This window comes from Pezoporus occidentalis, unplaced genomic scaffold (assembly GCF_034315485.1).
Source record: "Pezoporus occidentalis ecotype Australia unplaced genomic scaffold, CSIRO_AGI_Poc_V1 ctg122, whole genome shotgun sequence".
NCBI lineage: Eukaryota > Metazoa > Chordata > Aves > Psittaciformes > Psittacidae > Pezoporus > Pezoporus occidentalis.
The window spans coordinates 1,756,497-1,780,200 of NW_026913016.1; the positions used below are offsets into that span (position 1 = coordinate 1,756,497).

The 23,704-nt window shown below is 44.7% G+C and overlaps 1 protein-coding gene across 1 annotated transcript in view; it reads left to right on the plus strand.

Annotated features, from left to right (window-relative positions):
* Positions 1-3,095: 3,095 nt before the first annotated feature.
* Positions 3,096-23,704, plus strand: part of ERICH6B (glutamate rich 6B) — a 29,971-nt gene continuing 9,362 nt past the window's right edge. The window contains 3 exon segments of the mRNA XM_062607406.1: positions 3,096-3,226; positions 11,513-11,926; positions 14,673-14,730. Coding sequence (XP_062463390.1) covers positions 11,572-11,926; positions 14,673-14,730 — 413 coding nt within the window. The 5' untranslated portion in view covers positions 3,096-3,226; positions 11,513-11,571.

Here is a 23,704-nt window from a genome sequence, read left to right on the forward strand (position 1 = left end):
AAACAAGACATGTCTTCTGATTTCCTCCTTCTCCATACCCATAAGCCATTTGCCTGGATGACTGACCACAGACTGCCCTTGCTCATTAGTGCTGGTCAAGATTTGCTTTTGGAGTTTGATATAGCAAGGCAGTGTAGAAAGATATGATGGAGAGATGCTGCCTGGGTTTTACCCTCCTGTTTTGCCCCAGTTTAAGAGTGAAGATCAGGCTGAAACACATGTTTTCTCATTCCTGTTCTTTGATTTACAATGAAGAGCCCAGTTGTCATCAGGCAAGAACCAGCCTGCTGTCAACAGAAGTGAGTCAGGGATTTTATATGCAAAGATAGATCTTGCCAATCTTATTACATCCATTGGAAGCAGAAGAGCAAAAAATAATCCAGTTACATTACCCCCAGTAAAGCAAAAGTCTGCTGTTCACTGCACTGTACTGTTGAGCTCACAACAGCTCCATGAGCCATTCTGGTGGAGTTTCTGGACCCCTTTTAACTTCTGGAAAAGTAAACTTCCCCACCAACTTGCCTTTACTATATTTTTTAAATCAATTTCACATCAGTGCAGTATCTCATCCTTCATGCCAGAAAAACTGCCTCTGGAGGAAGGAATGACAGCTCTCAGACATAATATTCTGCCCAGCACTTACCCAACAGTCTTTTCTCCAAGGTTTCCAAAGCCAGGAGGTTATTTTCAGGGCCACACATATTAAAATTAATGCTAAATCAAAAGGACTGCCTGCTGCGGGGCTTGATTGGATTTGGACAAAGAATGTCGCTTTTTGAAGTCAACCCTCATGTAGATGTTTTTTTTCACCACCTAATCATGATTGTGAGGATGTAAATCATGCGAATTACAATGAGCGGGGTTGATGAATGTGCACCACAGGAACTCCACCTTCAATCCCCTTAGAGGTCATCACTGGAGAAAGTCCTTTTCTAGGGCCGGGTTTCCACTGCCTGACAAAGCTTCTCCATGCTCTTTTGGGGGAGGTGAGAAGCATACTACCTTTGTTTCTGTTTTGTCTACAACCTGTCTCTCCTTTCAACTGCAAAATGAAGCCTGCTCAGTGTCTTTGCAATAAAGGCTTCCTGTAAAATTTTTTCATTCACTTACAACAGGCTTTTAATAACTGGATGTAAAGCAAAAAACCTCAGGAGCATGAGAGTGAAGTCTGTAAGTGCATGGGAATTCAGTCCTCTCAATATTTATGTTTAGCATTAAATACTTCATGCAAAAATAATGACTTTGACTCCTGAGGCCTTCCTTCTCTTATCTCAAACACTGTTCATACACACACTCTGAGATCTCTATGCAAATATAAAAAGGGGATTAAGTTGTATGTGTAGTAAATCCTCTCTTTACATTAAATAGGTAAGAACTAACAGAGGGCCTTAGGATTAAAAATAGGTCCCTGTCTGCTGAGCAGACTAAAGCATTCTTTCCTCTGGCTGCCCTGCCATGCAGGAATTGACTTTTTCTTAGTGAGAAATTTGAGTCAATTATAAAATCTATAGTATATTAGAGGTTTGTACTGTACAATACATGATTTTGATTTAAATTACTGTGTATTAGAGAATGCCCCCTGCCTCCACAAAAACACTCATTGTTTTTCAACAGGAAGACAAGCCTCAGCCACCACCTGATAGCACCATTCCATGAGAAACTTCTACAGCTGAATGCCCTTAGGGAAGTTCTGGGGTCACAGGGTGAAAATCAAAACCATGGCTGTCCAGAAGAGGAGGTGAGCATTGCCTCTGGCTCCAGACATCATCTTTGACCACCGTGTGGTACTTTCTCCTTGCCCTGTACAGCAGGAGCCAGGAGGAGGAAAGCTCCACCAGCCCCACCAGCCCTCCAGCCACCAACTTATCAACTGTGATTTCTCAGACTACATGCAGAGGTCAAACTCACTGACATTTTGGTTCAGTTTTTACCGCTGGCCCTGCAAAGGAGGAAAACCAGGCTGCATCATGGAGCTGAAGGGCATGTAAAGCACTCTGCAGCAACAGCTGCTGACCTGGTCATGGGGTTTTTTGCTTCACCTGTTGTCATTTGTTCCCTTAAAACAAAAACCAACACCAAGACACCACCACTGAGCACAAGGTGAATTCCTCTTCATGTATTTTGTAAGGTCATACCCCAGCCCCACCATGAGCACAGTCACCAGTGTGCAAAATATGCTGCAGAATCTGATGGAAGGGTTCAAAAGAACTGGTTGCAAAGAGTAGAACACAGCTGGAGGCAGCAGAGATGCAGTCATGACTTCCAGATGACACCGGTACATCGCACAGCTGTACTTAAACAAGCACTCACTTTAAACCTGGTTTCCTTCCAAGAAATCTCTGAATGAAAGGAAAAGGCAGGTTTTGCCTGAGTCATTGGCATTTGCAACTTCCGTAGGATCCCAAGGCCTTTCAGCTCAGATACTCAGCTGCCAGAATAAGAAGCAACCTAATTTCGCCCCTGGATGGAGGGTAAAAAGGTATATATATAAAAGGCCTAAACCCACCAAGCTGGAGAGCCCTTTTTGAAGACAGCGGGGTCACTAATTCACTCTGGCAGCCTCGTGGAGTGAGCATGATGGTGTGCTGGGGATCGTGGGGACAGCTCATGCCAGAGAAGGTTCAGGGTGCAGCTCACAGCAAAAAAACAACAGCAAGGGAGCCCTTGAGTAGAAACTGCCCACCATGAAGATGGATGGGTCCAAGCATGAGAGAACCAGGATCTCCCTGAGGGGAAACACAGAAAGGAAATTCTCCTGTCTCCTCTCAGGGCTTGCCTGGGCAAGATGCCTCAGGTACTGCAGTACCAATCCTTCCCTGTGATGAGCTCTCAGGTCAGCATTCCACTCCCAGCAAGCCAGGCAGTCCTGACTTCTCTGGACTTTGCCTTGCACATCCTCCACCACAGCAAGTCCCTGCTCCCTCCATCCCCCAGTCCTGCACCAGGCTCCCACAGCCCTGCTGAAATTTCCAGGAAGGATGGCAAGCTGGCAGCAGCACCCATCTCCCTGCCTTCCCTATTGTTACAGCCTGGGAACCATGACATCAGCAGCTGGCCCTAAAAGGAGGACAATGTGACAATGGAACAGGAAGGGGAAACGTTCCACCAACACTCAGGGCCACTGAGGACCAAGAGGGTGTCCTAGGCACCTCCCTGGCAGCAGGTCTCTGTCTGCCCCTCGTAAAAGGGTCCTCTCCTGCTCTCCTGGATTCTCCTGCCCAGAGAGGTAAGCCTGTCCTGGAATGCCTGCGATGTCCAGGGTTTTACAGAGAGGAAGCTTTTCTGTGGCCCTGCTGTGAGTGTCAGACGATGCGTTACCATTTACCCTCATGTTTACTTGTTGCTTTTCCTTTCCTGTTTTCCCTTTCACCTGTGAGATGAAAAGCAAACTCCTGCATGAAAAACCTTGGCACATTAAGGGGGTTATGGAGGGAGAAGGAGGAAGTTTCAGGGTGCCCCAAGGGCTGTCCCCTTCCTGGCAGCAGGCAGTGGTGGAAACACAAGGGTGAGTGCTGGGAAGGGGGGAGATACAGGGCTGACCTCCCCAGACCTCCCTTAAGTCAGACTTCCTTGAAATGTGGGAGAAGCTGCTAGCCAGACCACAGTATGACATACCAGGGCATGTAGAGACAGGACAAGGGGGAATGGCGCTAAACTGAAAAATAGCTTTAAACTGAGAGAGGGGAGATTTAGATTAGACATTAAGAAGGTCTTTACTGTGAGAGTGTTGAGGCACAGGAACAGGTTCCCCAGAGAAGCTGTGGCTGCCCCATCCTAGATGGGGCAGATTGGACAGGGCTTTGGGCAACCTGGTGTACTGGAAGGTGTCCCTGCCTGTGGCAGACAGGTGGAGCTGGATGATCTTTCAGGTCCCTTCCAACCCAAACCATTCTGTGATAATTCTGTGATACCTTAACTAAAAAAAAAGGAATTAAAAATTAAAAAGAAGATAGATATTTTCTCCAAAATCTGCTGAGTCCTGGTGAGAGCTGAGTCAGTGCCTCCTCTTCCCCGTCCCGACCCTCAGTCTGACAGACCCTACAAATGGCATCTGGGGACATCGCAGCCTTGCAGGCTGCCTCTTGCCAAAGTACCAATGGATAGCATGTGGACAAATGGATTTCAGGGAATTTGGTAGGATTGTGCCTCAACAGGGTCAGTGCTGACACCACTGGCTCTTGGCTTCTTTCCCAGTCTCTGTTTTCTCTTCATAAACAATGTTCATATTCATTTATCCCTTTTCATTATTTTTATCAAATTACACCTTCGTAAATTTCTACTTCAGAATTTGTAGTTTACTAGGCAGTTTCATGAATATATGTGTCATTTCCTGAGACTTTCCACAACGTTTATGTATCTAGTTGCACACTTTAGAAAGCATAGCATAAAGAAGAGGCTCAGTTGGACAGCGTAACTGCAGTTTGTTCTGCCAAGGGAAGGAGGAGACATCAAAGAGCTTCTCAGCTCTTTCTCAGCACAACTGCCTGCGGTTTTGTGATTTATTCTGCTCCAAGCCTGCAGTAACTTTATTTACTCAGTATTGCTGCAAATTTACACCACTGGTGTTTCATTGGATGCATCCTGACTACTACCTTTAGCTCTGTGTTTAGGGGCTAAAGGATCACTTATGCATTATTTGCCACCTGTAAGAAGTGCTATTTTGATCTCTACTAAAACGTTTGACTTCTGCAGAGGGCAGGGTGAAAGGCAGCAGTGCATGGGCTTCTTTCTGTGCAATGTGAAGCAGCAGGGACTCTGCTGCTGAAAGACAGCAGAGGGGGGGTTGAGAGGATCAGGTCCTGTGTGCCGAAATGAGCACAGAATGTTTCTACCTGCAGTTTGCTGCAGTGTTAGAAATCAAAGCCACAACAGCAGTAACTTCAGTTTTGTTACCCTGAGCCAAACCCAGTAAATCTCTGTCGGCACTGTCAGATGAGTCTTTTTGCCTTCCAGAGCTTGAAAGAGCTGGAAGCACTGGCAGTGTTAATCAGGGATTTCTGTGCTTTCAGACAATCTAACTTCAGTTTAGTACTTGTCTCTCATGACACAAATCCCAGAACATACACTAATAACCATGATTTACAGCTGGAGCTGCTTCATTTTACTGTGTCGTGTAATTGCTATCCTGTTGAAGAGCCAGGCTTTCTGAAGCATATTCATGCACTGTAGCTCCTCAGCTGTGTGTACAGCATGAGTGCTGTATGCTCTGTGGCCCAGGAAACGGCACCTGCTAAAATCAGGTTTATTTTAAAATCCCAGCGGTAGAGGCTGGGAGTATGATTCTGCATGCCCCTCCTAAGCTGTTTATGCCTCTATATTACAAATGCAAAGGAATAGTAGAAGTTACTGATTTAACAGAATAAATGTTTAAAACTCTTAATTTGAGCGTTAGTGGCTGCAAGCAGAAGAATCTCACCCCTGCACCTGCAGAAGTAGCACGGTCTTTATAACCTTGAGGCTGAGTGAATTCACCAGGACCTAGATCATCGCATATATGCCGTATATTTATTTCCTATAAGTCTGTTAATGGCCACTGCGGGTTACAGAGAGGTAAGCAGCCCCTTGGTTGGAGCCGATGTCACCACTATGGTGAGATCCAGACTTTTTAATGCAGCACTTCCAACTGAAATACACTGCTGAGATGAGTATTACTGGCTCTGCCACTTCTTACAGGAATGGTAGGATGTAATAAGGCGTAAGGGCTGCACAACAGGAGACCACTCAAGAGTCTTCTGTGTGATTTACGGCAAGCAATTGCTTTCCAAATGTCTTTGAAAGTACAAAGTGCACAAATAGTTATTTTAGGAGACTGTTCTATATACAAAACTAGTGGTTATAACTTGGAATCTGGAGATCTAGTCTGGACACAACTGCAACGGCAGAAATAGGTGAAAAAATTTGCTTGCTTTTAATGGCCTCATTCTGCAATTAAAGGCTATAAATGTTTATATATATGTAATATTACATTGTATTATATTACATATTAAAAGTATATGTGCATAATAATAATAGGCGTGTGTGCACACTATTAGGAACGTAGTCAGCTGCTCTCCTTGGATCTGTAAATAGATGCATATACACACACATACAGCTGCTTCTTTAACACTGAAGGAAGTGTAGACTCCCACAACCACAGCGTGCCCTTGGTGAGTGTTATTAAGCTGTAGCTCTGCACATCAACAGCACTAATTGTGCCAGCAAGCCCCTTTGCTCCAACAAAACAGGGAGACTGCAGCAACAGAGTCCCTTCAGTGGGGCCCACAGTCCCTCCTGGGCTGTGGGTCTGGCAGCGCCTGAGATCAGCTATTACATTGTAAAGTCCTACCACAAAGTCATAAAGATAGACAAAGCAGAGGCACCGTCAGATGCCGTTTGTTGCATTGGGCTATAGAGCCAGACATTATCATTCCTGTAGGATCAAACAGGCATTGCTTAGAGGAAAAGATACCCCCTACAAGCACAAATATCTTGAAGACAGCAAAGGAAAGCAGAGGCTGACTAAACTCACATTTACATAGTTTTCCCACCAGACCCACTGTGCTGTGGAAATTCCCCTGCAATGTCTATGTATGAAAGTCTCTCTAACCTTGTGTACATAGCACTCCTCTACCTTTTGGGATATGTACAAGCAGCCTATGACTGGAATTAATTTCCCTGACATTTTGTGGTACAGCATGGAGTTTAATCCTCATTTGATGGCACTGCACTCTCTGCCTTTTGCTGCTGCCTGGGGAGCCAAAGCTGTGCAAACAATAACATTTCCCCTGGGATGATCCCATGGGAAGGTGTCACCTCTAGCCATGTGTTTGCAGCACCCATTGGAGCTGCCTGGGATACTGGGTCCCACAAGTAGCTCTCAGCTTCACAATGTTTTCCTGGGATTCCTTGCACCCAGCAGGTGTTCCAACCCAAGGGCCATGGTCATAGAAATGGTGAATTCAGATTGATTTTTAATGGGGGATGATGGGATTGCTCAGAGTAGGGAAAATGAGGTTTCGATAGTGAAGCTGGCAGCTGTGATGGAAATACCCAAATGGGGCCAGGCATCTCAGTTAGAGAGCATCATTGAGCTCAGGGCAGTGCCCCAGAATGGAGACGACAGAAGGTCCTGCTATGACCTCCCATGGACACATCCACCCTGGCCATGGCTGAGAGCAGGGGGGTTATGAGATGGGACATGACAGCAACAGCCAAAGAAATATGGAGGTAACGGCAATTCCACTGTTATTAACACAAACACAGTCATTGCTCTATCTTTGTCTCCCAATGAATCAGAGGAAATTGCCTCATGAACCCTTCGCCTTCCAACTACTTCAGCTGTGTTTTATTTCTATAAGATTAAAATATTCTGAGTAGATTTCAGCATATTATTATGAGAACAGAAGAGCTACAGAGAAAGTGAAGCTTCAGATGAAATAGCCAATAAATGTTGCTTTGAATGCACTTGCTTTTTATGGGGAGCTCTGATGTCAGGGCCAGATATGGCTTTGGAGAAGATGTGCCATTGTGCTACAGATGTGTTTGTGAATACTTAGTGGACAATCTCCTGTAACATTGTAATGGGCTGCTTACCATTATCTGTTAGATTTTTAAGCCTGTCATTTTGATGTGACTGATTTTTCTATTTAATACTACTCCCCAGCTTACAAAAGCAAGAGCACTCTTCTTTGTGTGGCAATCCTATCTGGCCAGATTAGCAAAATGTTTATTTGCATTTTGCAGAAAAAAGATTGGGCTTTGTGATGGAATATGTATCAGGCCAAGTGACAAATGTGATGCTTGGATATCAAAATCCCAGAATGGCTCATGATGGAGAGGGGGAGGCACACTTCCAAAGCAAAAATCTTTAATTCTGGCACTTTCAAAGTGGCATTTCATCCCTCTAATTTGCCACAAGTTTTTTGTTTTGAGTATTCTTTTGATGAAAGCAATCATGCAAGCAAAAAAAATCCCCATATTTAGAATTCAGTAAAACACTTCATCTGATCCTCTTCATTTTCCTGGAAAAGTTCAACATGAACATTCAAGCACTGCATTTCAGACTGTGGGGAAACTGCTCATCCAGGACTTGTGTAGTCTTGATGTATTCAGTGCCAAGAGAAGGTCCTATAAAAGCTACTGTCATTCATATTGCTCAGTAGGACTGTCCTGATGAGCATGATGGCTCAGCCTGGAAGGCAAGGTACAAGCACAGAGCCAGAAGCTGTGTGTCCTGAAGGCTTTACCCACCTGATACATGATTTCTGTAAGGTCAGCTATGTGGTTTTGTGTAGAGTGGCACAGGGAGAATCACAGAATGATGTGAGTTGGAACGGACCTTAAAGTTCATCAAGTTCCAACCCACCTGCCACAGGCAGAGACACACACCTCCCACTACACCAGGTTGCTCAAAGCCCCGTTCAACTTGGCCTGGAAAGGTCTGTTTGAAATAACTCTCCACTACAGGAAGAGAAGTGGTAAGTCAAGGATAGGAAGGGTGATCAGGCAACCTAGACAAGTTGTACATTAAGGATGAGTTCTTGCCCTAGGCACTGGTGCTGCTGTTGCACAGAACCAGGCAGGTGAGCTAAGCCTGCATGTTCACAACTCGCATGCTTCTGCTGGGTTTGAAAAGTGCTCATTTCAGTCGTGCTTTTATTAATTCAAATCCCTTATTTTTGCAAGAGAAAAGTTTTCAAAAGCCTTATTCAGAATACACCATAAAAGGTCCTTCAAACATTTATTAAAAGTTCAAGGGTAGCAGCCAGTTTTAAGCAGTGATGGTGCACGGCGACTTACCTAGGTGAAATGCAGCATGAAGGAGACATGCAGAGATGAAGAGAAGTCCCAGGCACAGACGGGGGGCCAGGACGGCCCCCGACATGCAGATGTTGTGAAAATGGCACTGACTTGACCCAGAGCAGTCTCTGAGCTTGCCTATATCCATGTGTTGTGATCCAAAGCAAATTACAGTTACAAGACTTCAAAGCGGGGAGATGAATGCAGCCCTTGATTAGAGGAAGCAGTGACCAAAACTTCTGGGTGAGACTTGACTTCCAAACCCAAGCGGGAGGGATATGATTATTACACTTTGTTTAGCACTGCTGAGGCACATCTGCAGTGACGTGTCTATTTTGGGGCACCCCATTATGAGATACATGGGTGTACTGGAGCAAAGCGTCATCAAGACATGTAGAGATTGGAGTCTATATGCATAAGAGGAGGCTGAGAAAGCCAGGACTCTTCAGCCTGGAGGAGAAAATGCTCACATACATCTCATTGCTGCCTGTAGCTGACAAATGAGAGGCTGAGACTCTTCTCGGAGCTGCACTACACGGGGATAAGGAGCAACTGACACATACTGGAGTATGGGAAGTACCAATTAAATATTAACAAAACTATTTTCAGCATGAGGGTTGTTAAATGCTGTAGGATCTCAGTCTGTGGAGAGATTTAAAATCTGACCAGACAAAGCCTCAATGCACATGATCTAGCTGACCTGATTTTGCAAAAGGACAGCAGTACAACCATGAGTAGAGTTAATGACATCAGAGATTTCATTGAAGTATGGTGGTGTCATTCAAAGTATGTCATTCAAAGTATGATGAAGAAGCAAAGGAATCTTAACATTAATTTGTTACAAGAGAAATGACAGAATTGTTCATGAAAGGCAGAAATGACAAACTTTTCCAAAGCTAGTTCTCCACAGAGATAATAATCAAGCAACACAATTAGATTACATGATAATGAGATACTTTCTGCCCCAGCAACAAAAGATGCAGTGTTAGACTGCGACTGGTAAAGCTAAGTGCTTTAAAATCAGATGCAGATAGCTAGCCCAGACCAAAGAGTAGTAAAAGAGAAACCTTTAGGATCTCTCCAGATCATTGGTATTGGTTTTCACAAGTCCTGGGTCAAAAGAAAAGTTCCAGAGAACTGAAAAAACTTACCCTGAGAAAAGCATAAGACAAGAATTAAAGATAGTCCTTAATGTGAATTAACACAGAGTTAGGGAATATGGCTTTTACCAGACCAGCTCAGTGATTTCTTTTAATGAGATGTAGAAGTTTGATTGACAGAGAGAGGTATTGATACCCTATACATGTGCTTCTCTGTAGCATTTGAGTTCATGCTGTCAGGCACTTGTATTAAGAAAATAAACTAGGTCAGACTTGTGGATTAAAACTCACTAGCCACCTTGTCTCAGACCTATGGTGCTTAGTACACAACAAGTCAAAAGAGATGACCATTGCCAGAGTACCACAGAAACAGTGCTGGCTGGGTCCTCACCTTGTCAGCATCTTCACCATGGATGGTGCTGTGCTGCTCCTGCTTGGTTTTTTGCTACTCAGAAATTGTAGCACTGGGGAAGCCCATCCAAGGGGTGAGGAGCATGTCCCATGGAGTGGTCCCCTGCTCATCTGTGGTGCTCACTTGTGTGCATGTCCATGACTCTGACAGCTGGCAGACACCACTCTGACTGTGTGGACAGAGACAACTACATAGACTGGAGGTGATCCATGGGTGCCCCAAAGCTGGCAACCAGAGCACTGAAAGGTTTTGGGCCTCCTGCATCGGTAAAACACCTGTGAAGAGCTGTCTCTGTGGTCAGAGCAGAGGAGCATCAAGCCCAATGGGAATTGGCAGGCAGAGGTGCACAGGGGAAGAGGAGGTTGTGAAGCTCTAGTTCTGTCAAACTAACCTTATTACTTTTCCCTCCTTTCTCTTTTGACATTAAACAGGCTGAGTGGATGAAGGGAAGATACAGACACAATTAACTAGATATTGCAAACAGGAGGGCGAGCTGCTTTTTATGGCTAGTTTATGTTTCAGACACACCACTATACAGAATAATGCAATAAGAAAAAACATGCGGTATTTACCCTGGGTTTATTCACTGCGAGTCCTTTGAGAGCTCCTCTTTGTTTGTCTTTATTTAATTGACATGGTCAGATGGACACCAGCAGGTCCAATTAGACAGATTCCACTGTACATTTTTATTTTTCTCCTCATCAGCATGTAGCATAAAATGTCCAAAATAATTTGTCTGAGTACTAGAAATGAATATAAAGTGCTTGTTTCAGCCTGCATACAGTAAGTTTCAGCTGTACAGCATTTTATAGCCAAAGTAAACTGGGTTAATAACGAAATCACTGATGCAATCTTCAGACAGCCTTAGTGGAGAAGAGGGACTATTGGGTGTTACAATGTAAGGTATTTGGTTGCTCAACTTTGGGCCTATCTGAACACAAACAGGCATTATGCTGTCCTTTGTCGCTATTTTAAGCTTTGGCATTTAAGTGTTAGGTGGAACCTATTTAAGAAAATCTCACCAATGGGACTTGGGTATGCCTTTGATACCAGGTATTTGTTTAAGTGCTTTGTTGAATTGAAGCCTAGTAGATCCTCTTGAAAAGAAAGTGATTTTCAATCTAATAAGGTTATGTTAGTGTGAACATTTTAACTACATCAATCAATATGCCCGTCAGGAGTAAATGACTAATGGGATTTTCCTTTCTTTCTTTGTTACCAGAACAAGGAATTGACTTTGCCTGTTGCTGAAGATTCTCATCTCCTTAATGCATTGCAGATATGTTTAATGGACGCAAGCTGTCATGGTCTGGCGGTAACCAGTACCAGCCAAAAATATTTCCCCATGGGACTGGGTCATCAGATTCCAGCTCTGTTCTCACAGTGAAAAATATGAAAAGGCTGGAAACGGAGTACACTGCTTCTAAAGAGGCCTTCACTAAGCAGAGAATACAAGATTACATTAAGCAGACTAATCTTGCATGCTTGAACAAAGAGTCAGCTAGGAAAACCAGCACAGAGGTTGTCTGGGATGCAGAGTCTGAAGGAGCCTCCTCGTCTTTCTCTGCAGAACAGAGGGAAGAAGTCTCCTGGAAGACCTATGGAGACTTTTCAAAGAAAAATAAGCTGCTAGCAGGTATTTTTCAGCAATCTATTAGAGGGAAGGGGAGACAATAAGATGCCTGTACTTGATCTCTTCTACACATTTCTGTTTGCATATGGTTACATACGAGTGCCATGCCTGGGCACCTAAAATGGTGATGGATTTTGAGGAAAAGCATGTGCCTGCCCTTCCCTGCCTGCCAGCAAGTGCTGCAGTCCTGTGGGCAGCTGGGCTGTTTTGTACCATGTTTTGGGCAAAAATAGTGAGTTTCAAGGAGCACCAGGCCTGAATCCCAACCATGGAGAGAGCTCAGCACAAATGCAAGGTGCTGGTTTAGAAAAAATGGGATTTTACCGGTAATTTAAACAGAAGCAGAGTGAAGCCTGGACAGCCCCTCCGTTTTAGGCAGCATTTCTGACTTTCTGAGGTGTTCAGAGTGCAAAGATTTAGTTTTGTCTGGATCCGAGTTGCTCTGGTCGTGTAAATGCCAGCAAATTAATATTAGATGATTATGTCTCTTATTAAATATCTCAAGATATGTTTACATTTTATATATATATATTTATATACAACCTGCTTTTAACAATATTTTATAGCTCAGTAAGTAATACAGGAGGCAGATAGGAGGGACAAAAATGTAGTTAATCCATGGAGAGGAAAACCCTCTAAATCATGTTGTGGGGGGATGACTTTTTTAAGGATGGCAAGAATTTGTTTTATTTTATTTCTGGCTTCCTGTGGTGACATAGCCCATCTCCTCTGTTTGCAAGCCAGGATGTGATTTGTGGCTGTATGGAGGACAGGGTCACAGCCATCCCCCTGAGTGGGTGAGGAAGGGACAAGTGGACCCATCAAAAGCCATTAGAAAGGGATCACACAGCAGTCATGGGGAACAGTAGCTGTTTCTCTGCATAGGGAGAGTCTGGCTTTCTGCAACAGAGATTGGATTTCAGACTGGGTCCCAAGACGGACAACTTGTCTCTCTCCTAAGTAGAAATCAGGCTTCCAGAGGAAAGATTGGACTTTTTCCCTATTTCTTCTTTGATCATGCTGTGAGCACGCATTCCACCTGACACAGCAGAGCCCCCAGCATAGCCCACCTTGGCACAGCAAGAAATGCACAGCCAGTGTGAAAGAACCAGGCTGATCCCTGAAGTAAAGAGTTACCTGTTTCCTAGAGAATTCATGCATTGGTCCTCCTTGGGACTGGCCATCAGAAATGTTTTCTGCTCACTTTTGCATTTTTCTCAATGCAAATTTGCCAGCTCCAAAGAATGAGGAAAATCGACTCTTTTGCACATGTAAGATTTATTTTTAAGAGCTTTCCACTTGGAAATCAAGTATTCTTAGCAGGCATACATGTGAGCTGCATCCTTGAGGACAAATATGCCCTGGCAAGAGGCTGAGCATCTGAAACAGCTACAAGTGACTGGAAGCAAATGCATGCAGAAACCTGTCTCAGCGTTATCCCGGACAGCTTGTTTGATTTCCACATTGCAATTTAAAATTCAGATGAAACATGAAGTTTCTTTCAGCCTGTTTTAGTAGAGGGCTAGTATTTAGACACAAGTAGATTTACCAAGGAAAATCAAATATGGGAATGCCTCTTCAGGAGCCTAGAGTAAACAGTTAATACATCTTCAAGAATTTGTACACTACAGTGATTCACGGGCCCTCTCTGGCCTTTTGCAATCTCTTTTCATAGTGTTTTGTCTTTCGTAAGATTGGTTCATGCAATCTGAGCAGTAACCTTCATTTCAATGTTTTCTCTGGCTCCCTGCTCCCTGTCACAGCCATGCCTCTTCTATTTTCCTTGCCTCCTACTCTTCTACATTTTCTTTCCCCTCATCTCCTTTGCAACCCTACTGCCTCCCCAAATGTCTCCATGTCCACCCTCTTTCCCTAGACCTCTACATGCCCACAGATGCCTTTCCTCTCTCCCACCACCTTCTACATATGCCTGCCCTAAATCTCTCCCTGTGTCCTCTCTGAACTCTTGGAAATAACACCTCTTGGGATGTAGGCACTAAGGTAGGCTACATAAGTGCATTATTTGATAGAGCATTTCAGCTGAGTTGATATGTACAATTAACCTAGGAGATGGGGGCTGTAACAGCCCCCAGGTCTGCTGTGCTCTGCATGCAGAGGGAAACATGCAGCCTGTGGCTACTGAATTAATGCAAACCTGGAGGAGAAGGGTTCTGCTCTGACAGCAAACCACTCAGGGCACTTCAACTATGATTCTATGATTCTAACTGCCTGTATGAGGTGTTCAGGCAAAAATTACCAGTGTCCTCCCTGTTCTTGTAGCATCATGACCTTCCCACAGAGGGGCAGCCTCAGTTCGCTACCCTCCATTGCCCCTGTGCAGCTGCACCAGCATGAGCAGAGAAGGTGAAACACCCATGGGAATATGGCCTCCCAAAGAGCCAGTAAAGGCAGGAGACCCAGGCTGCTTACAGATGAAACCTGAACAGAATAGCAAAGTAAATTAGCTTGTAACTCTTGTCTCTCCGCCTGCAAAGCCTGCCTCGGTCTCCTGCAACTTTTTTACGGATCCTTTTTTTTGGGAGCTTTTTCTTTGCTTGCACGCAATTTATTATACCATTAAAACCGATGGGGAAAAATGTTCCTCGTTAAAGTGGGAAGGCTTTATCTGAAATACAAAATAATGAAATGGCAAGAAATCTTAGGGCAAGGGAAAAATCCTACTGTTCTGCGCAAAAAGAGGATCTTTCTTATTATTATTTTTTAAAGAAAGCTTTGTCCTCCGCTCCAGCATCAGCTTCAGATCCCCCCTCAGCGCAGCCCACTGGCTTTAAGCCGAAGGAATCCAAGTAAGGAGAGTAATTGGTAACATTTTTCTATATAATTCAGTCATGTTAGGCTGTATTTATGCCATACGTGGGCGAGCAGCAGGAACACCTAACAACTGGAGATTTACAGTATGCCTGAGACATCCACAGCCTGTCAGCTGCCACTGTGCCCTTGCTATTAATAAACTGGAAGTAATGTCTGTCTAAGCGGTTGTCTTTGGGACCCTCAACATTTTCTACATTAAAAGAGATGCTGCTGGCCTCTGCAGAGGGCATTTTTATTATTTTCTGTTGCTGTTAGTCAGATGCAGCATCTTTAGAGGCTGCTGCGATGTATGATTTTTATTCTGCAGGCTGCTGTTCCAGCTGTAGGGGAAAGGGAGGTCTGATTCCCAGGTCACAGTAAATCAGTCTAATACCCCCTTTCACACTACCAATGCTGCTGCAGCAATGTGGATCTACATGGTCCGGGGACATAGCTCACTCCTTTCAGCTGTCCGATACAAATGTTAAACAATACCTGGTCTTCCTTACAGAAAGATGGGGAGAAAAGAGAAGAGAATTTGCTCAAGAGAAGACACACTTGCTCAAGAGATGAATAAAGGCCAAGTTCTTCTGCAGTGTACTTTGAGTGGCACTCGGTTCATTGATAGCATTCCAAATATGAATATTTGAAGGTTGTTTTGGCTTTTGCCTTAAAGATGTTATCACAGGTAACACGCTTGGCACTAAGGGAAATGGATATAAGCAGCTGCTTAAGAGAAGGCTGTTGTATTGCTACATGAACATGCAGAAAGGTTTTTCTTCATGATAGGGTTATAAATTCATAACTTGCAGCCTGAAAGAGTGCAGGCTTTATTTCTTCCCCAAAGCGTTATGGTCTGAGGTAAAACCTCTGTTGTGGTATCAAGGGGAATTGGCCTTATTGTTTCCAGGCTAACAGAAAATCACTGCATAAATTCAGGAAAAACAAGAATTTCCAACCCATCTGAGAGGTTTGTGCCTTCCCTTGAGATGCAGAGCTGCTGCAGTGGGAACTGGAGGAAACCCAACAGCCCAGCTCCTCACAGAGCTGTCCTTCAGGGACCAGCCATGATTTGAGGTGCAGCCATCTGCCCATGCATCGCTGGGGCTGCACCCAGGCCCCTCATGGTCAGGCAGGTTGCTTGGTCTGAGCACATTCTGTCCTTGAGCAAACACCAGCTTGACCTGTGGAGCAACCTAAGTCACCCACCAACCTCCTGGTCCCAGCAACAGGGGCGTCCATGACTTTGGGTTCGCTACCTGTCCCACTTAACCTGCACATGGGCTTTTACTAGGCTCTGCTCCTCACATGTAAGGTGATGATGATGGTGTTTCACTACCTCAGCAGAGCTGGGAGAGCAAACACATGATGGAAGCACCAGAGCATCACTGCTCCCCCTACTCCTCAAAAGTTTCCATCCATGAATACATTAATTTGTGTGTGCTGTGCCCAGAATCCTTTATAATTCATAGGTAACTAATAAAAAAGCAGTGATGTGTAAAGGCCTTGTTGGATTAATAATGCAAATAAATTAAAAAAAAATAAATCAAAAGCCCTTCACTCCTTCCCTTGAACCAGATCAAGCCGGGCTCCAACCACAGTTTGTTCAGCATCTTGGTTTTATCATTATTATTTCTGAATATCATAGGGCAATCAAAAATTTCTCCCTGCCTTACACAGATAGAAGCAGCTGGACACCTTGATTGCTCCATGGTGTAGGTTCAGTGTCCTGCGAAACGGGTGTGGGGGGAGGAGATTTTCACAGCCCATACTGTTTGCTCCATCAGGCCCCCAGGGAAGCTAAGATCCTTGTGCCCAACCAGTCTGTCAGGGTCCCATTATAGGGACCCTTCACTGAACACTCATGCAGGATCAGAGGACAATTTGTCTGACTTGTTCAGGGAAATGCACCAACAGTATCAGTGATAGGGACTGTCTGTAAAAAGCAAGCTTCGAGTGATACACAACCAGACTATAATAACTAAAAACGGCTAGCATGAGTTACTTATTTAGCATAAGATAAAGTTCTTTTCTTATCCAATAAGTGTCCCTATGGGGAGAAGACAAATTCAGCCCGTCGACTGATCCCAGAAATTACAGTGCAGTCTTCTCTGCTTTCCCTTTCCTAATTCCACATATTTATACAGTTTGATTCAGGTTAGTAGCTCCCTGGAACCCTCCCATCGTGTACAGAGTGTTCAGTTAGTTTGCATAAGGTCACATCATTTCCATCAAAAGGACACCCTAGTCATGTTTTGCCGATACATCAAGATGTATGCTGACAATGCCCATGTGCTGTATAGGGCTTCAGGGATAGTCTTTCCTGATTACAGATTCGTTAGCTCTGTTTCTTAATCTACCTATACAGGGACAAAGCCTCCTCTCCCGCTAAGAGTTCTTTGTTTGTCAGTGGTTGTTCACCCTGACCTCGTAGGAGGCCCTTGTATCTGTCCAGGCTTCTCCATAGTAGCACGGGTTTGAACTTTTAACCTTTATGCCTATGGAGCTTGAGTGACTCAGGTCATACACACTTTGTTACCTATGGGTGTAAAATCCTCTCGCTTTACTTTTACAAATACAGATCTAGTTTATTTGTCTGCCAGCTGCTGTGTGGTTGATCAGCACATGGTGCCTCAAGTTCTTACTCCTGCAGGGAGTGTAACCGAGCCTGGCCAAGGGGCCTTTGGCCAGCTCCATCCTCCATTCGGTTTCTCTTAGCATATGCCAGGATTGCAGGGTTGCCTGGGGAACTATCACTGGGTAGGTTCCATGCATGTCAACTGCATCCCATCCTGGAAGTAACAGCTTCATTTTATACTAAGGTTTCCTTAGTGTTATCATATACCTTTGGGGGGGCTGGGAGGAGGTGTCCTCTCCCCCCATTTCCCACAGTTCAGAATGATTTCATACCTTGACAGACAACTTCAGGTGAAATGAGAGGGTGGCAGAGGGCATGGAAATCCCCAGTTGCTGCTGGATGTGCTGTGGTAAAGAAGGGGTGCCCCCGCAGACTGTGTAGGGTGCAGCAGGATGCGGTATCACCCATCGGAGTGGGGTCACCTAAAGTCATTTGCAGAGGACAGTAAGTTCATTTAAAGCAGCCCTGTCCAACATCTCAAGTACTCAGAACTCTAAGTTTCTGTTTAAAAATAAGTGGGTTTTTGGCATCAATTTAATTTAAAAAAAAAAGAAAAGAATACAAGGTAAGCTTTTTCATTCAGTTGACTCAGTCGAAGCAGTTTTGATATGAACAAATGCCTTTTTCTACCAATATCCTGAGTTCTGTTCCTCTTCTCTTAAGTAAGGTACCCTCCTGGTAAGCCAAGGCAAAGCACCTTGGCTGGTACCCCAGCAGCTGACAAGCATCAAGAGCCCCCACAACCCCAGCCCGCTCTGTCAAAGAGCAGGGATGTGCTGATTTTGCAATGAGCTGCCCCTCGAAGTTGGACTTGCTCTCCGTCACCACCCTAAGCATCGACACCGAAGCTGAGGGTTGACACCTGCTGAAGTGGGACAATGCCCAGAAGCACTCAGCATCTCCAGCCCATACTGTGACAGTGTGGGTTGTCTTGGTCAAGAGAGATGGTTGCAACCCAGAACGGAGTAATATTCCAGTTTTCAGGCCCTTGATTTTAATAGGTCTCTTTGGAATAATGGATCCTTCTCTTCTTGCCTGAGAAGGGGAATGTACTTCACTTGAAGCTCACACATGTTTTGATGGGGCTGTCACTGCAGTCTGCCAGCAGTGTGCAAAAGCCATTCCTCCCCTCCCTGCCTCCTGCAGTCCTGAGGTTGTCCCTCCAGGATGCCACCATCAAGACCGGCCTTTGCAGCCATCCAAGGTCAAGGTCACTTTTCAAGGCCAGCATCTCCTTTTAGGGTAGCACAACTCCTCCATCGCCAGCCATATGGGTTCAAAAGGACATCTGAGGGCTTTCTGGACCATTCACATATGTGATTCAAATCAATCACATTGATTACCAAGGGCACATTAGATATCTAACTGTTTTAGGGGATCCTGGTCTAAGGGTTTCTCTGTGAGAGAAGCACAATGTTGTCACTAGGCTCTCTCAGCCAGTGAGGGTTTATGAAATGCTTAGCTAGCAAAATAAAAAGCATTAACTTCTTGGCTACAGCTTTCTGCCAAAAGATAGTCAGAGTGTGCTTCAATGCAGATGTCTCAGGGAAAAAATGTGCAGTACATTAGAGAGCTGTGACTCATAGAATAATTATCCTCGTTTCTCATAGTTTATTAATAATTTAAACCCAATCTTGGTGTTATTGATCTATCATTGAATCAGAGATTTATTTCAGATCTGCAGTCACTGAAGCAGTAAATTTAATCCCCCTTCCCCTCCCACCCTTCCATCCACTAAACTCACTTTATAACTAAAACATGATGTTTAGGCTGTTTCAGTAACAGGAAAGGAGGAGGATAAGAGCTCGGAGGCTGTGTGTGGCAGGAGCAGCCTTAACCCCACAGAAGATCAAGATAAGTGGCATTAAGGTTCTGGTTTTAATACAACTTTTTTGACCAAACCGTCCTCTGTACATGGTCTCTGGAACTGCCAAAAGGACCAAATGCCACTTGCTGGCATGTGCATCACAACCAGATCCTAAACCAGTTTTGCCTGGTTTCATCTGAGTTTGCTTGCCCATTTAAGTCAGTGCCCAGTTAGCCATCAGTTTTACACACATCCCAGTTGTGGATCCCAGTCCTACCCTTTGTCCTCTGGAAACACACATATGAGCTCACTGAGGTAAAAGTGCCTGCACCACGTAGGCTGTTGGAAGGCGCACAAGCTGTTGGGCCCAGTCCTAATCTTCTTAAACTGGTGAAAACCTGAAGCAGCTGCTGGGGTGTCTGAGGAGTACTATGTAAAATCTATTTAAGTGCATGGAGGATCAAGCTTAGAAAACTATAATGTGAAGACTTCTACAGCAGTGCTCACTTGGCTGTATCACGTGCCTGGTGCATTCACTAATATAAGCAGCAAACCCTGGTCTTTTAAAGGATGCCAGGAATAGAAAACAGCATCCTTTATGGCTGTAATGTGCCCAGAAGAGTGATTTTTGTAGGGAAATGAAACATGTTTTTATTAGACCAATCACAGTATACAGCTGGGGTAGAAAATGTGTTCTTGACCACACCAGCTCTTTTTCAGGTGTGAAAGAAAGAAATAATGCTCAAATGCTCACTTGTTCTTTTCCATCTATATTAATGGATACAATTAAGGGTATTACTGTTCCCTGCCAGACCATCCTTGATGCTGTCCTTAGATCCTGCAGCTGGAATCACAGCAAGTGGGGACTCTTGGCCACAATGTGGTCTCCTGCAGCTATGGAAATGTGCAACAGAGCCAAGCTGTCATAGCCTTGTTCTAAACAATGGAACGCAGTGTAACCACAAAGCACGACAAATTCAATGTAGTTTCTAACTGCGTTTTCCAGAGGTATAATTCTTAATGAAATAGTCATGGAGCTGAGGTTTCCTTGGTTGGAATTTGGGGGAGTTTTGATGTTTGGTTTAGATTAGCTAAACCTGGAATAAGACCAGAGAAATGATGCTATTTCATTGGACAAGGATGATGCCAGCAGTAACATATCAGGGTGCAGGTGCTGGCTGTTGTGGGGTTGTTGGGAGAGGAGTAAAGACAGGGAAATCTGTGGCTGGAAATGCTGCTGGGCAGCTGGATCCCTGTAATGCTGGGTTCCCTCCTGATGAGACCATTGTCACTGACAAGTGAGAGCTCCTGCAAAGCCCAGGCTGGTGGGTCATGGAGTGTCAGTGACCCCGGGAGGCAAGAAAAACGTGTAGTTTGGTAAAAAAACAGTTGGAAAAGGGGATGAAAGAAGGAAAATCAGGAATCTGAGAAAGAGGGCAAGAAATATTATATTAGAGAAGGAAAAAGTACCAATAGCTGTGGGGACATGAACAAAAAACTAAGGAGGACAGACCCCAGAAAGGAAAGGAAAACAAGAATAGGGAGTATGAAAGAGGCAGAGCATGAAAGGCAGTGTAAAAGCAGACAGGTAGGGCATTGAAAGGGGAGGTGGATATAATTTGGAAGCAGAACTTAAAGGAGAAGAGATTTAGCAAAATTGCAAAATGAAAGCTGCAAAGCAAAGAGCAGCTGACTCCAGAGAGCAGAGCGGAGATAGGCTCAGCAAGGCAGCACTCCTGCCTACCCCCTGAAAGTTTGATGACAAGATAGTGCAGACAAGGTAAACCCCCCTTTTCTTCTGTCTGGACATCTGCAGTCCTCAGAGGAATCAGGCTGTGGAAGAAAGACCTGGGACGCAAAGCACTTCCTTTCTTTTTGGAATAAAAAGGGGAGAGGGCAGACAGAAGAGGATTTTGGTTTTCCTGTTTTTTTTCTTTCTGTTTTTTTCCTTTTTTAATTTCTTTTTTTTTTTTTTAGTTTTTTATTTTCACAGGCTTTGACACACATTTGTAGGTAGAGAATGGTTGCCGTGCTTCATGGTGAGGTCTGCTTTTTCATTTTCCAGAATAGATACCAGGCCAAAGGAGGGGCACAACTGCAGAGCTGCTGCCTGTGCTACCTCCCTTTGCCCACTCCAAACGAGGTCTTCCATCACTGGGGCTGTACCAGCTTGACACCTGCAGGAGAATTCCTGAAAACCCAGCTCTATGCCTTCTCCTGCAGCTCATCCCTCCATCCCTACTTTTGCTAGTCAAGCGTTTGTATAAATAGGATTAACATCTGCAGTTGCACTTAGCTAGGTTGCAAATTACACAGACTATCAAGCCTTGTGCTTCAGGGCATCCACTGATTACCATCAGAGGTGCAAAAATGAGTTTTTCCAATAACAGAATATTGCATGATTGACTGGGGACATTATGGGGCAGACTGGATTAGCCTCTGCGATCAGTGTCAGTTATATGTCATTGCAGCATCAAAGCACCAGGCGTGGGTGACCTGCTTCCATCCAGGCAGCGCTGGAGGTGGCTGGGTCTGGAGGGGTATGGTCAGTTGTCAAAACCAGCACTGATTTCTGTAGCTGCTTATACAATGTGCCTCCAGCAAGCCACGCTCCCTGCTTCTGCTTGCCTGTATCCTGGGCTGCATGCCTTCAGATGGTCAGAGGAGCCTGCACTCTTCATCTGACTCTGGCAGGATCAAGAGGTACCAGAGGATCTGGAACACCCTATAACAGAAGGCTGGAAGGTACCTAACTCAAAGGTCTGATGACCCTATTTTTATTGTGCTTCCACTGGTCCATGAGAGGGGTGGAGGTCCCCATTAGCTCTCTATTATATATGAAGAGCTTTGCCAACCTCCAGCTTTCAGGCCATCTCATTTCCCTCATCTTAGCAGTGTCTCATTTGAATGGAAGAACTAGAATTGACAGAAAATCTAAAATAAGAAACATAATTAGCAGCAAAACTTTAATTCCCCTTTCTAAGCTATTTCTAAATGTGTTAGTGCTTATTTATTGAACCTGGCTTGACATTTAGACAGTTCCTTTTAACGCTAATAGGGTTGATTACCAGGTTGAATCCTACTGCATTGAGGAAGCGGCTGTTCAGTATTCAGAGCTGCCAACCTCCCCCTGCACAGAAATAACCACCTTTCTTCACAAGAAATATGTATTATTCAGCACAAATACATTACAATAAGGGCATCACAGGAGTGAGGAGCCTGCACCAGTGATGCTGCATGCATGAGGCATGTGGCCATGGGGTACCAAGGGTCTGCCTTTATGCGGCTAAAAGCTCCCTCCAGGGACAGTGGGACAGGGCCAATCTACATGCTGGGAACTGGGCTGGGGTTTGGCCTGGGTCACCCCCTTTGCTGGGGTTGCAGGATGCCCCATCCACTGACAGGTAGGGGGAGAGGAGGAGTGGGTGAGAGAGGCAGCCACAACAGGAGAGGAAGAAAGAGAGAGAAAATGAGAGTAAGAGGAAAATGAAAAAGAAGAGGGGGATGGACAGGGAGAGGAAGAAGGAAAGGAAGAGGGAGAGGGAGAGGAAGACACCTGATTTCCCCAGATTGCAGCCAAGATTCCTGCCCTTGCCTACTTGCAGTTCACACTCTGCCTTCAAGACTCTCCCTCCCTGTCCTACAGTGCCAAAGATTTTTTTTTCCTAATGGAAAACTAGGGGAAATAGAAGTGGGTGAGGATTTTTTTCCCATAACAGTCACCATGTGAGTGTTGCTTCAGTGTGTGTAATGGATCCCTTTGTGCTCTCTTTCCTGAAGATCAATTGACCAGCCTAATGTCCGATTGTCCTCCTGTTTCATTACTCCTTCAGGGCTGCTGCAAAATAGCACGGGTGTCAATAAGAGTAGAATTTGTCCTTACAGTTACTTTAAATTAGGCTTTATAGGTGAAAATGGTCAGAAAATGAGCCTCACCTCCACATTGCTGAGCATGCAACATTGACATGAGGCTGCTTTAGCAATGCAGCAGCCTCCAGAAATAGGGCAGGATCCCAAATGCAGAGACTGACAAGCTGACCCAGCTCAACAAGCTTTGCCAATGGCTAGCCAAGTCCAAGGGGATTACCCTGATCTGGGAAGCAGAGATACCTGAGCTCAGGAATTTCCTCCAGGGTGTGATTACCTTATAATAGTCACTATCCTTCATCCTCATCTCTAGCTGGAAAGGAGGTGCAAATCAAGGCTCCCAGTTTGTGTCTGTCAGCTGGTAAACAGCCAAGGCATGACTTTTAAGGCAACCTTGGAGAAGTGCACAGGGACAAAAAATGGTCTGTCATTAAGGTGGTGAGGTGCCAGCCAGGGGAGGCACTTATATATTGTGTCAGTAGAGCGCCCAAGTGTTTGTTTTTAATTTACTGGGGGAACACTTGAGTGAATGACTCAGATTTGGACCAACCATTCAAGACACTGCTGAACATTTTCCTTTTTTCATTCTCCCATTGTTCATAATTATGCATTCTCTATCAATGAACAATAAAACCCAAGATGATCCAGGCCAGGCTGA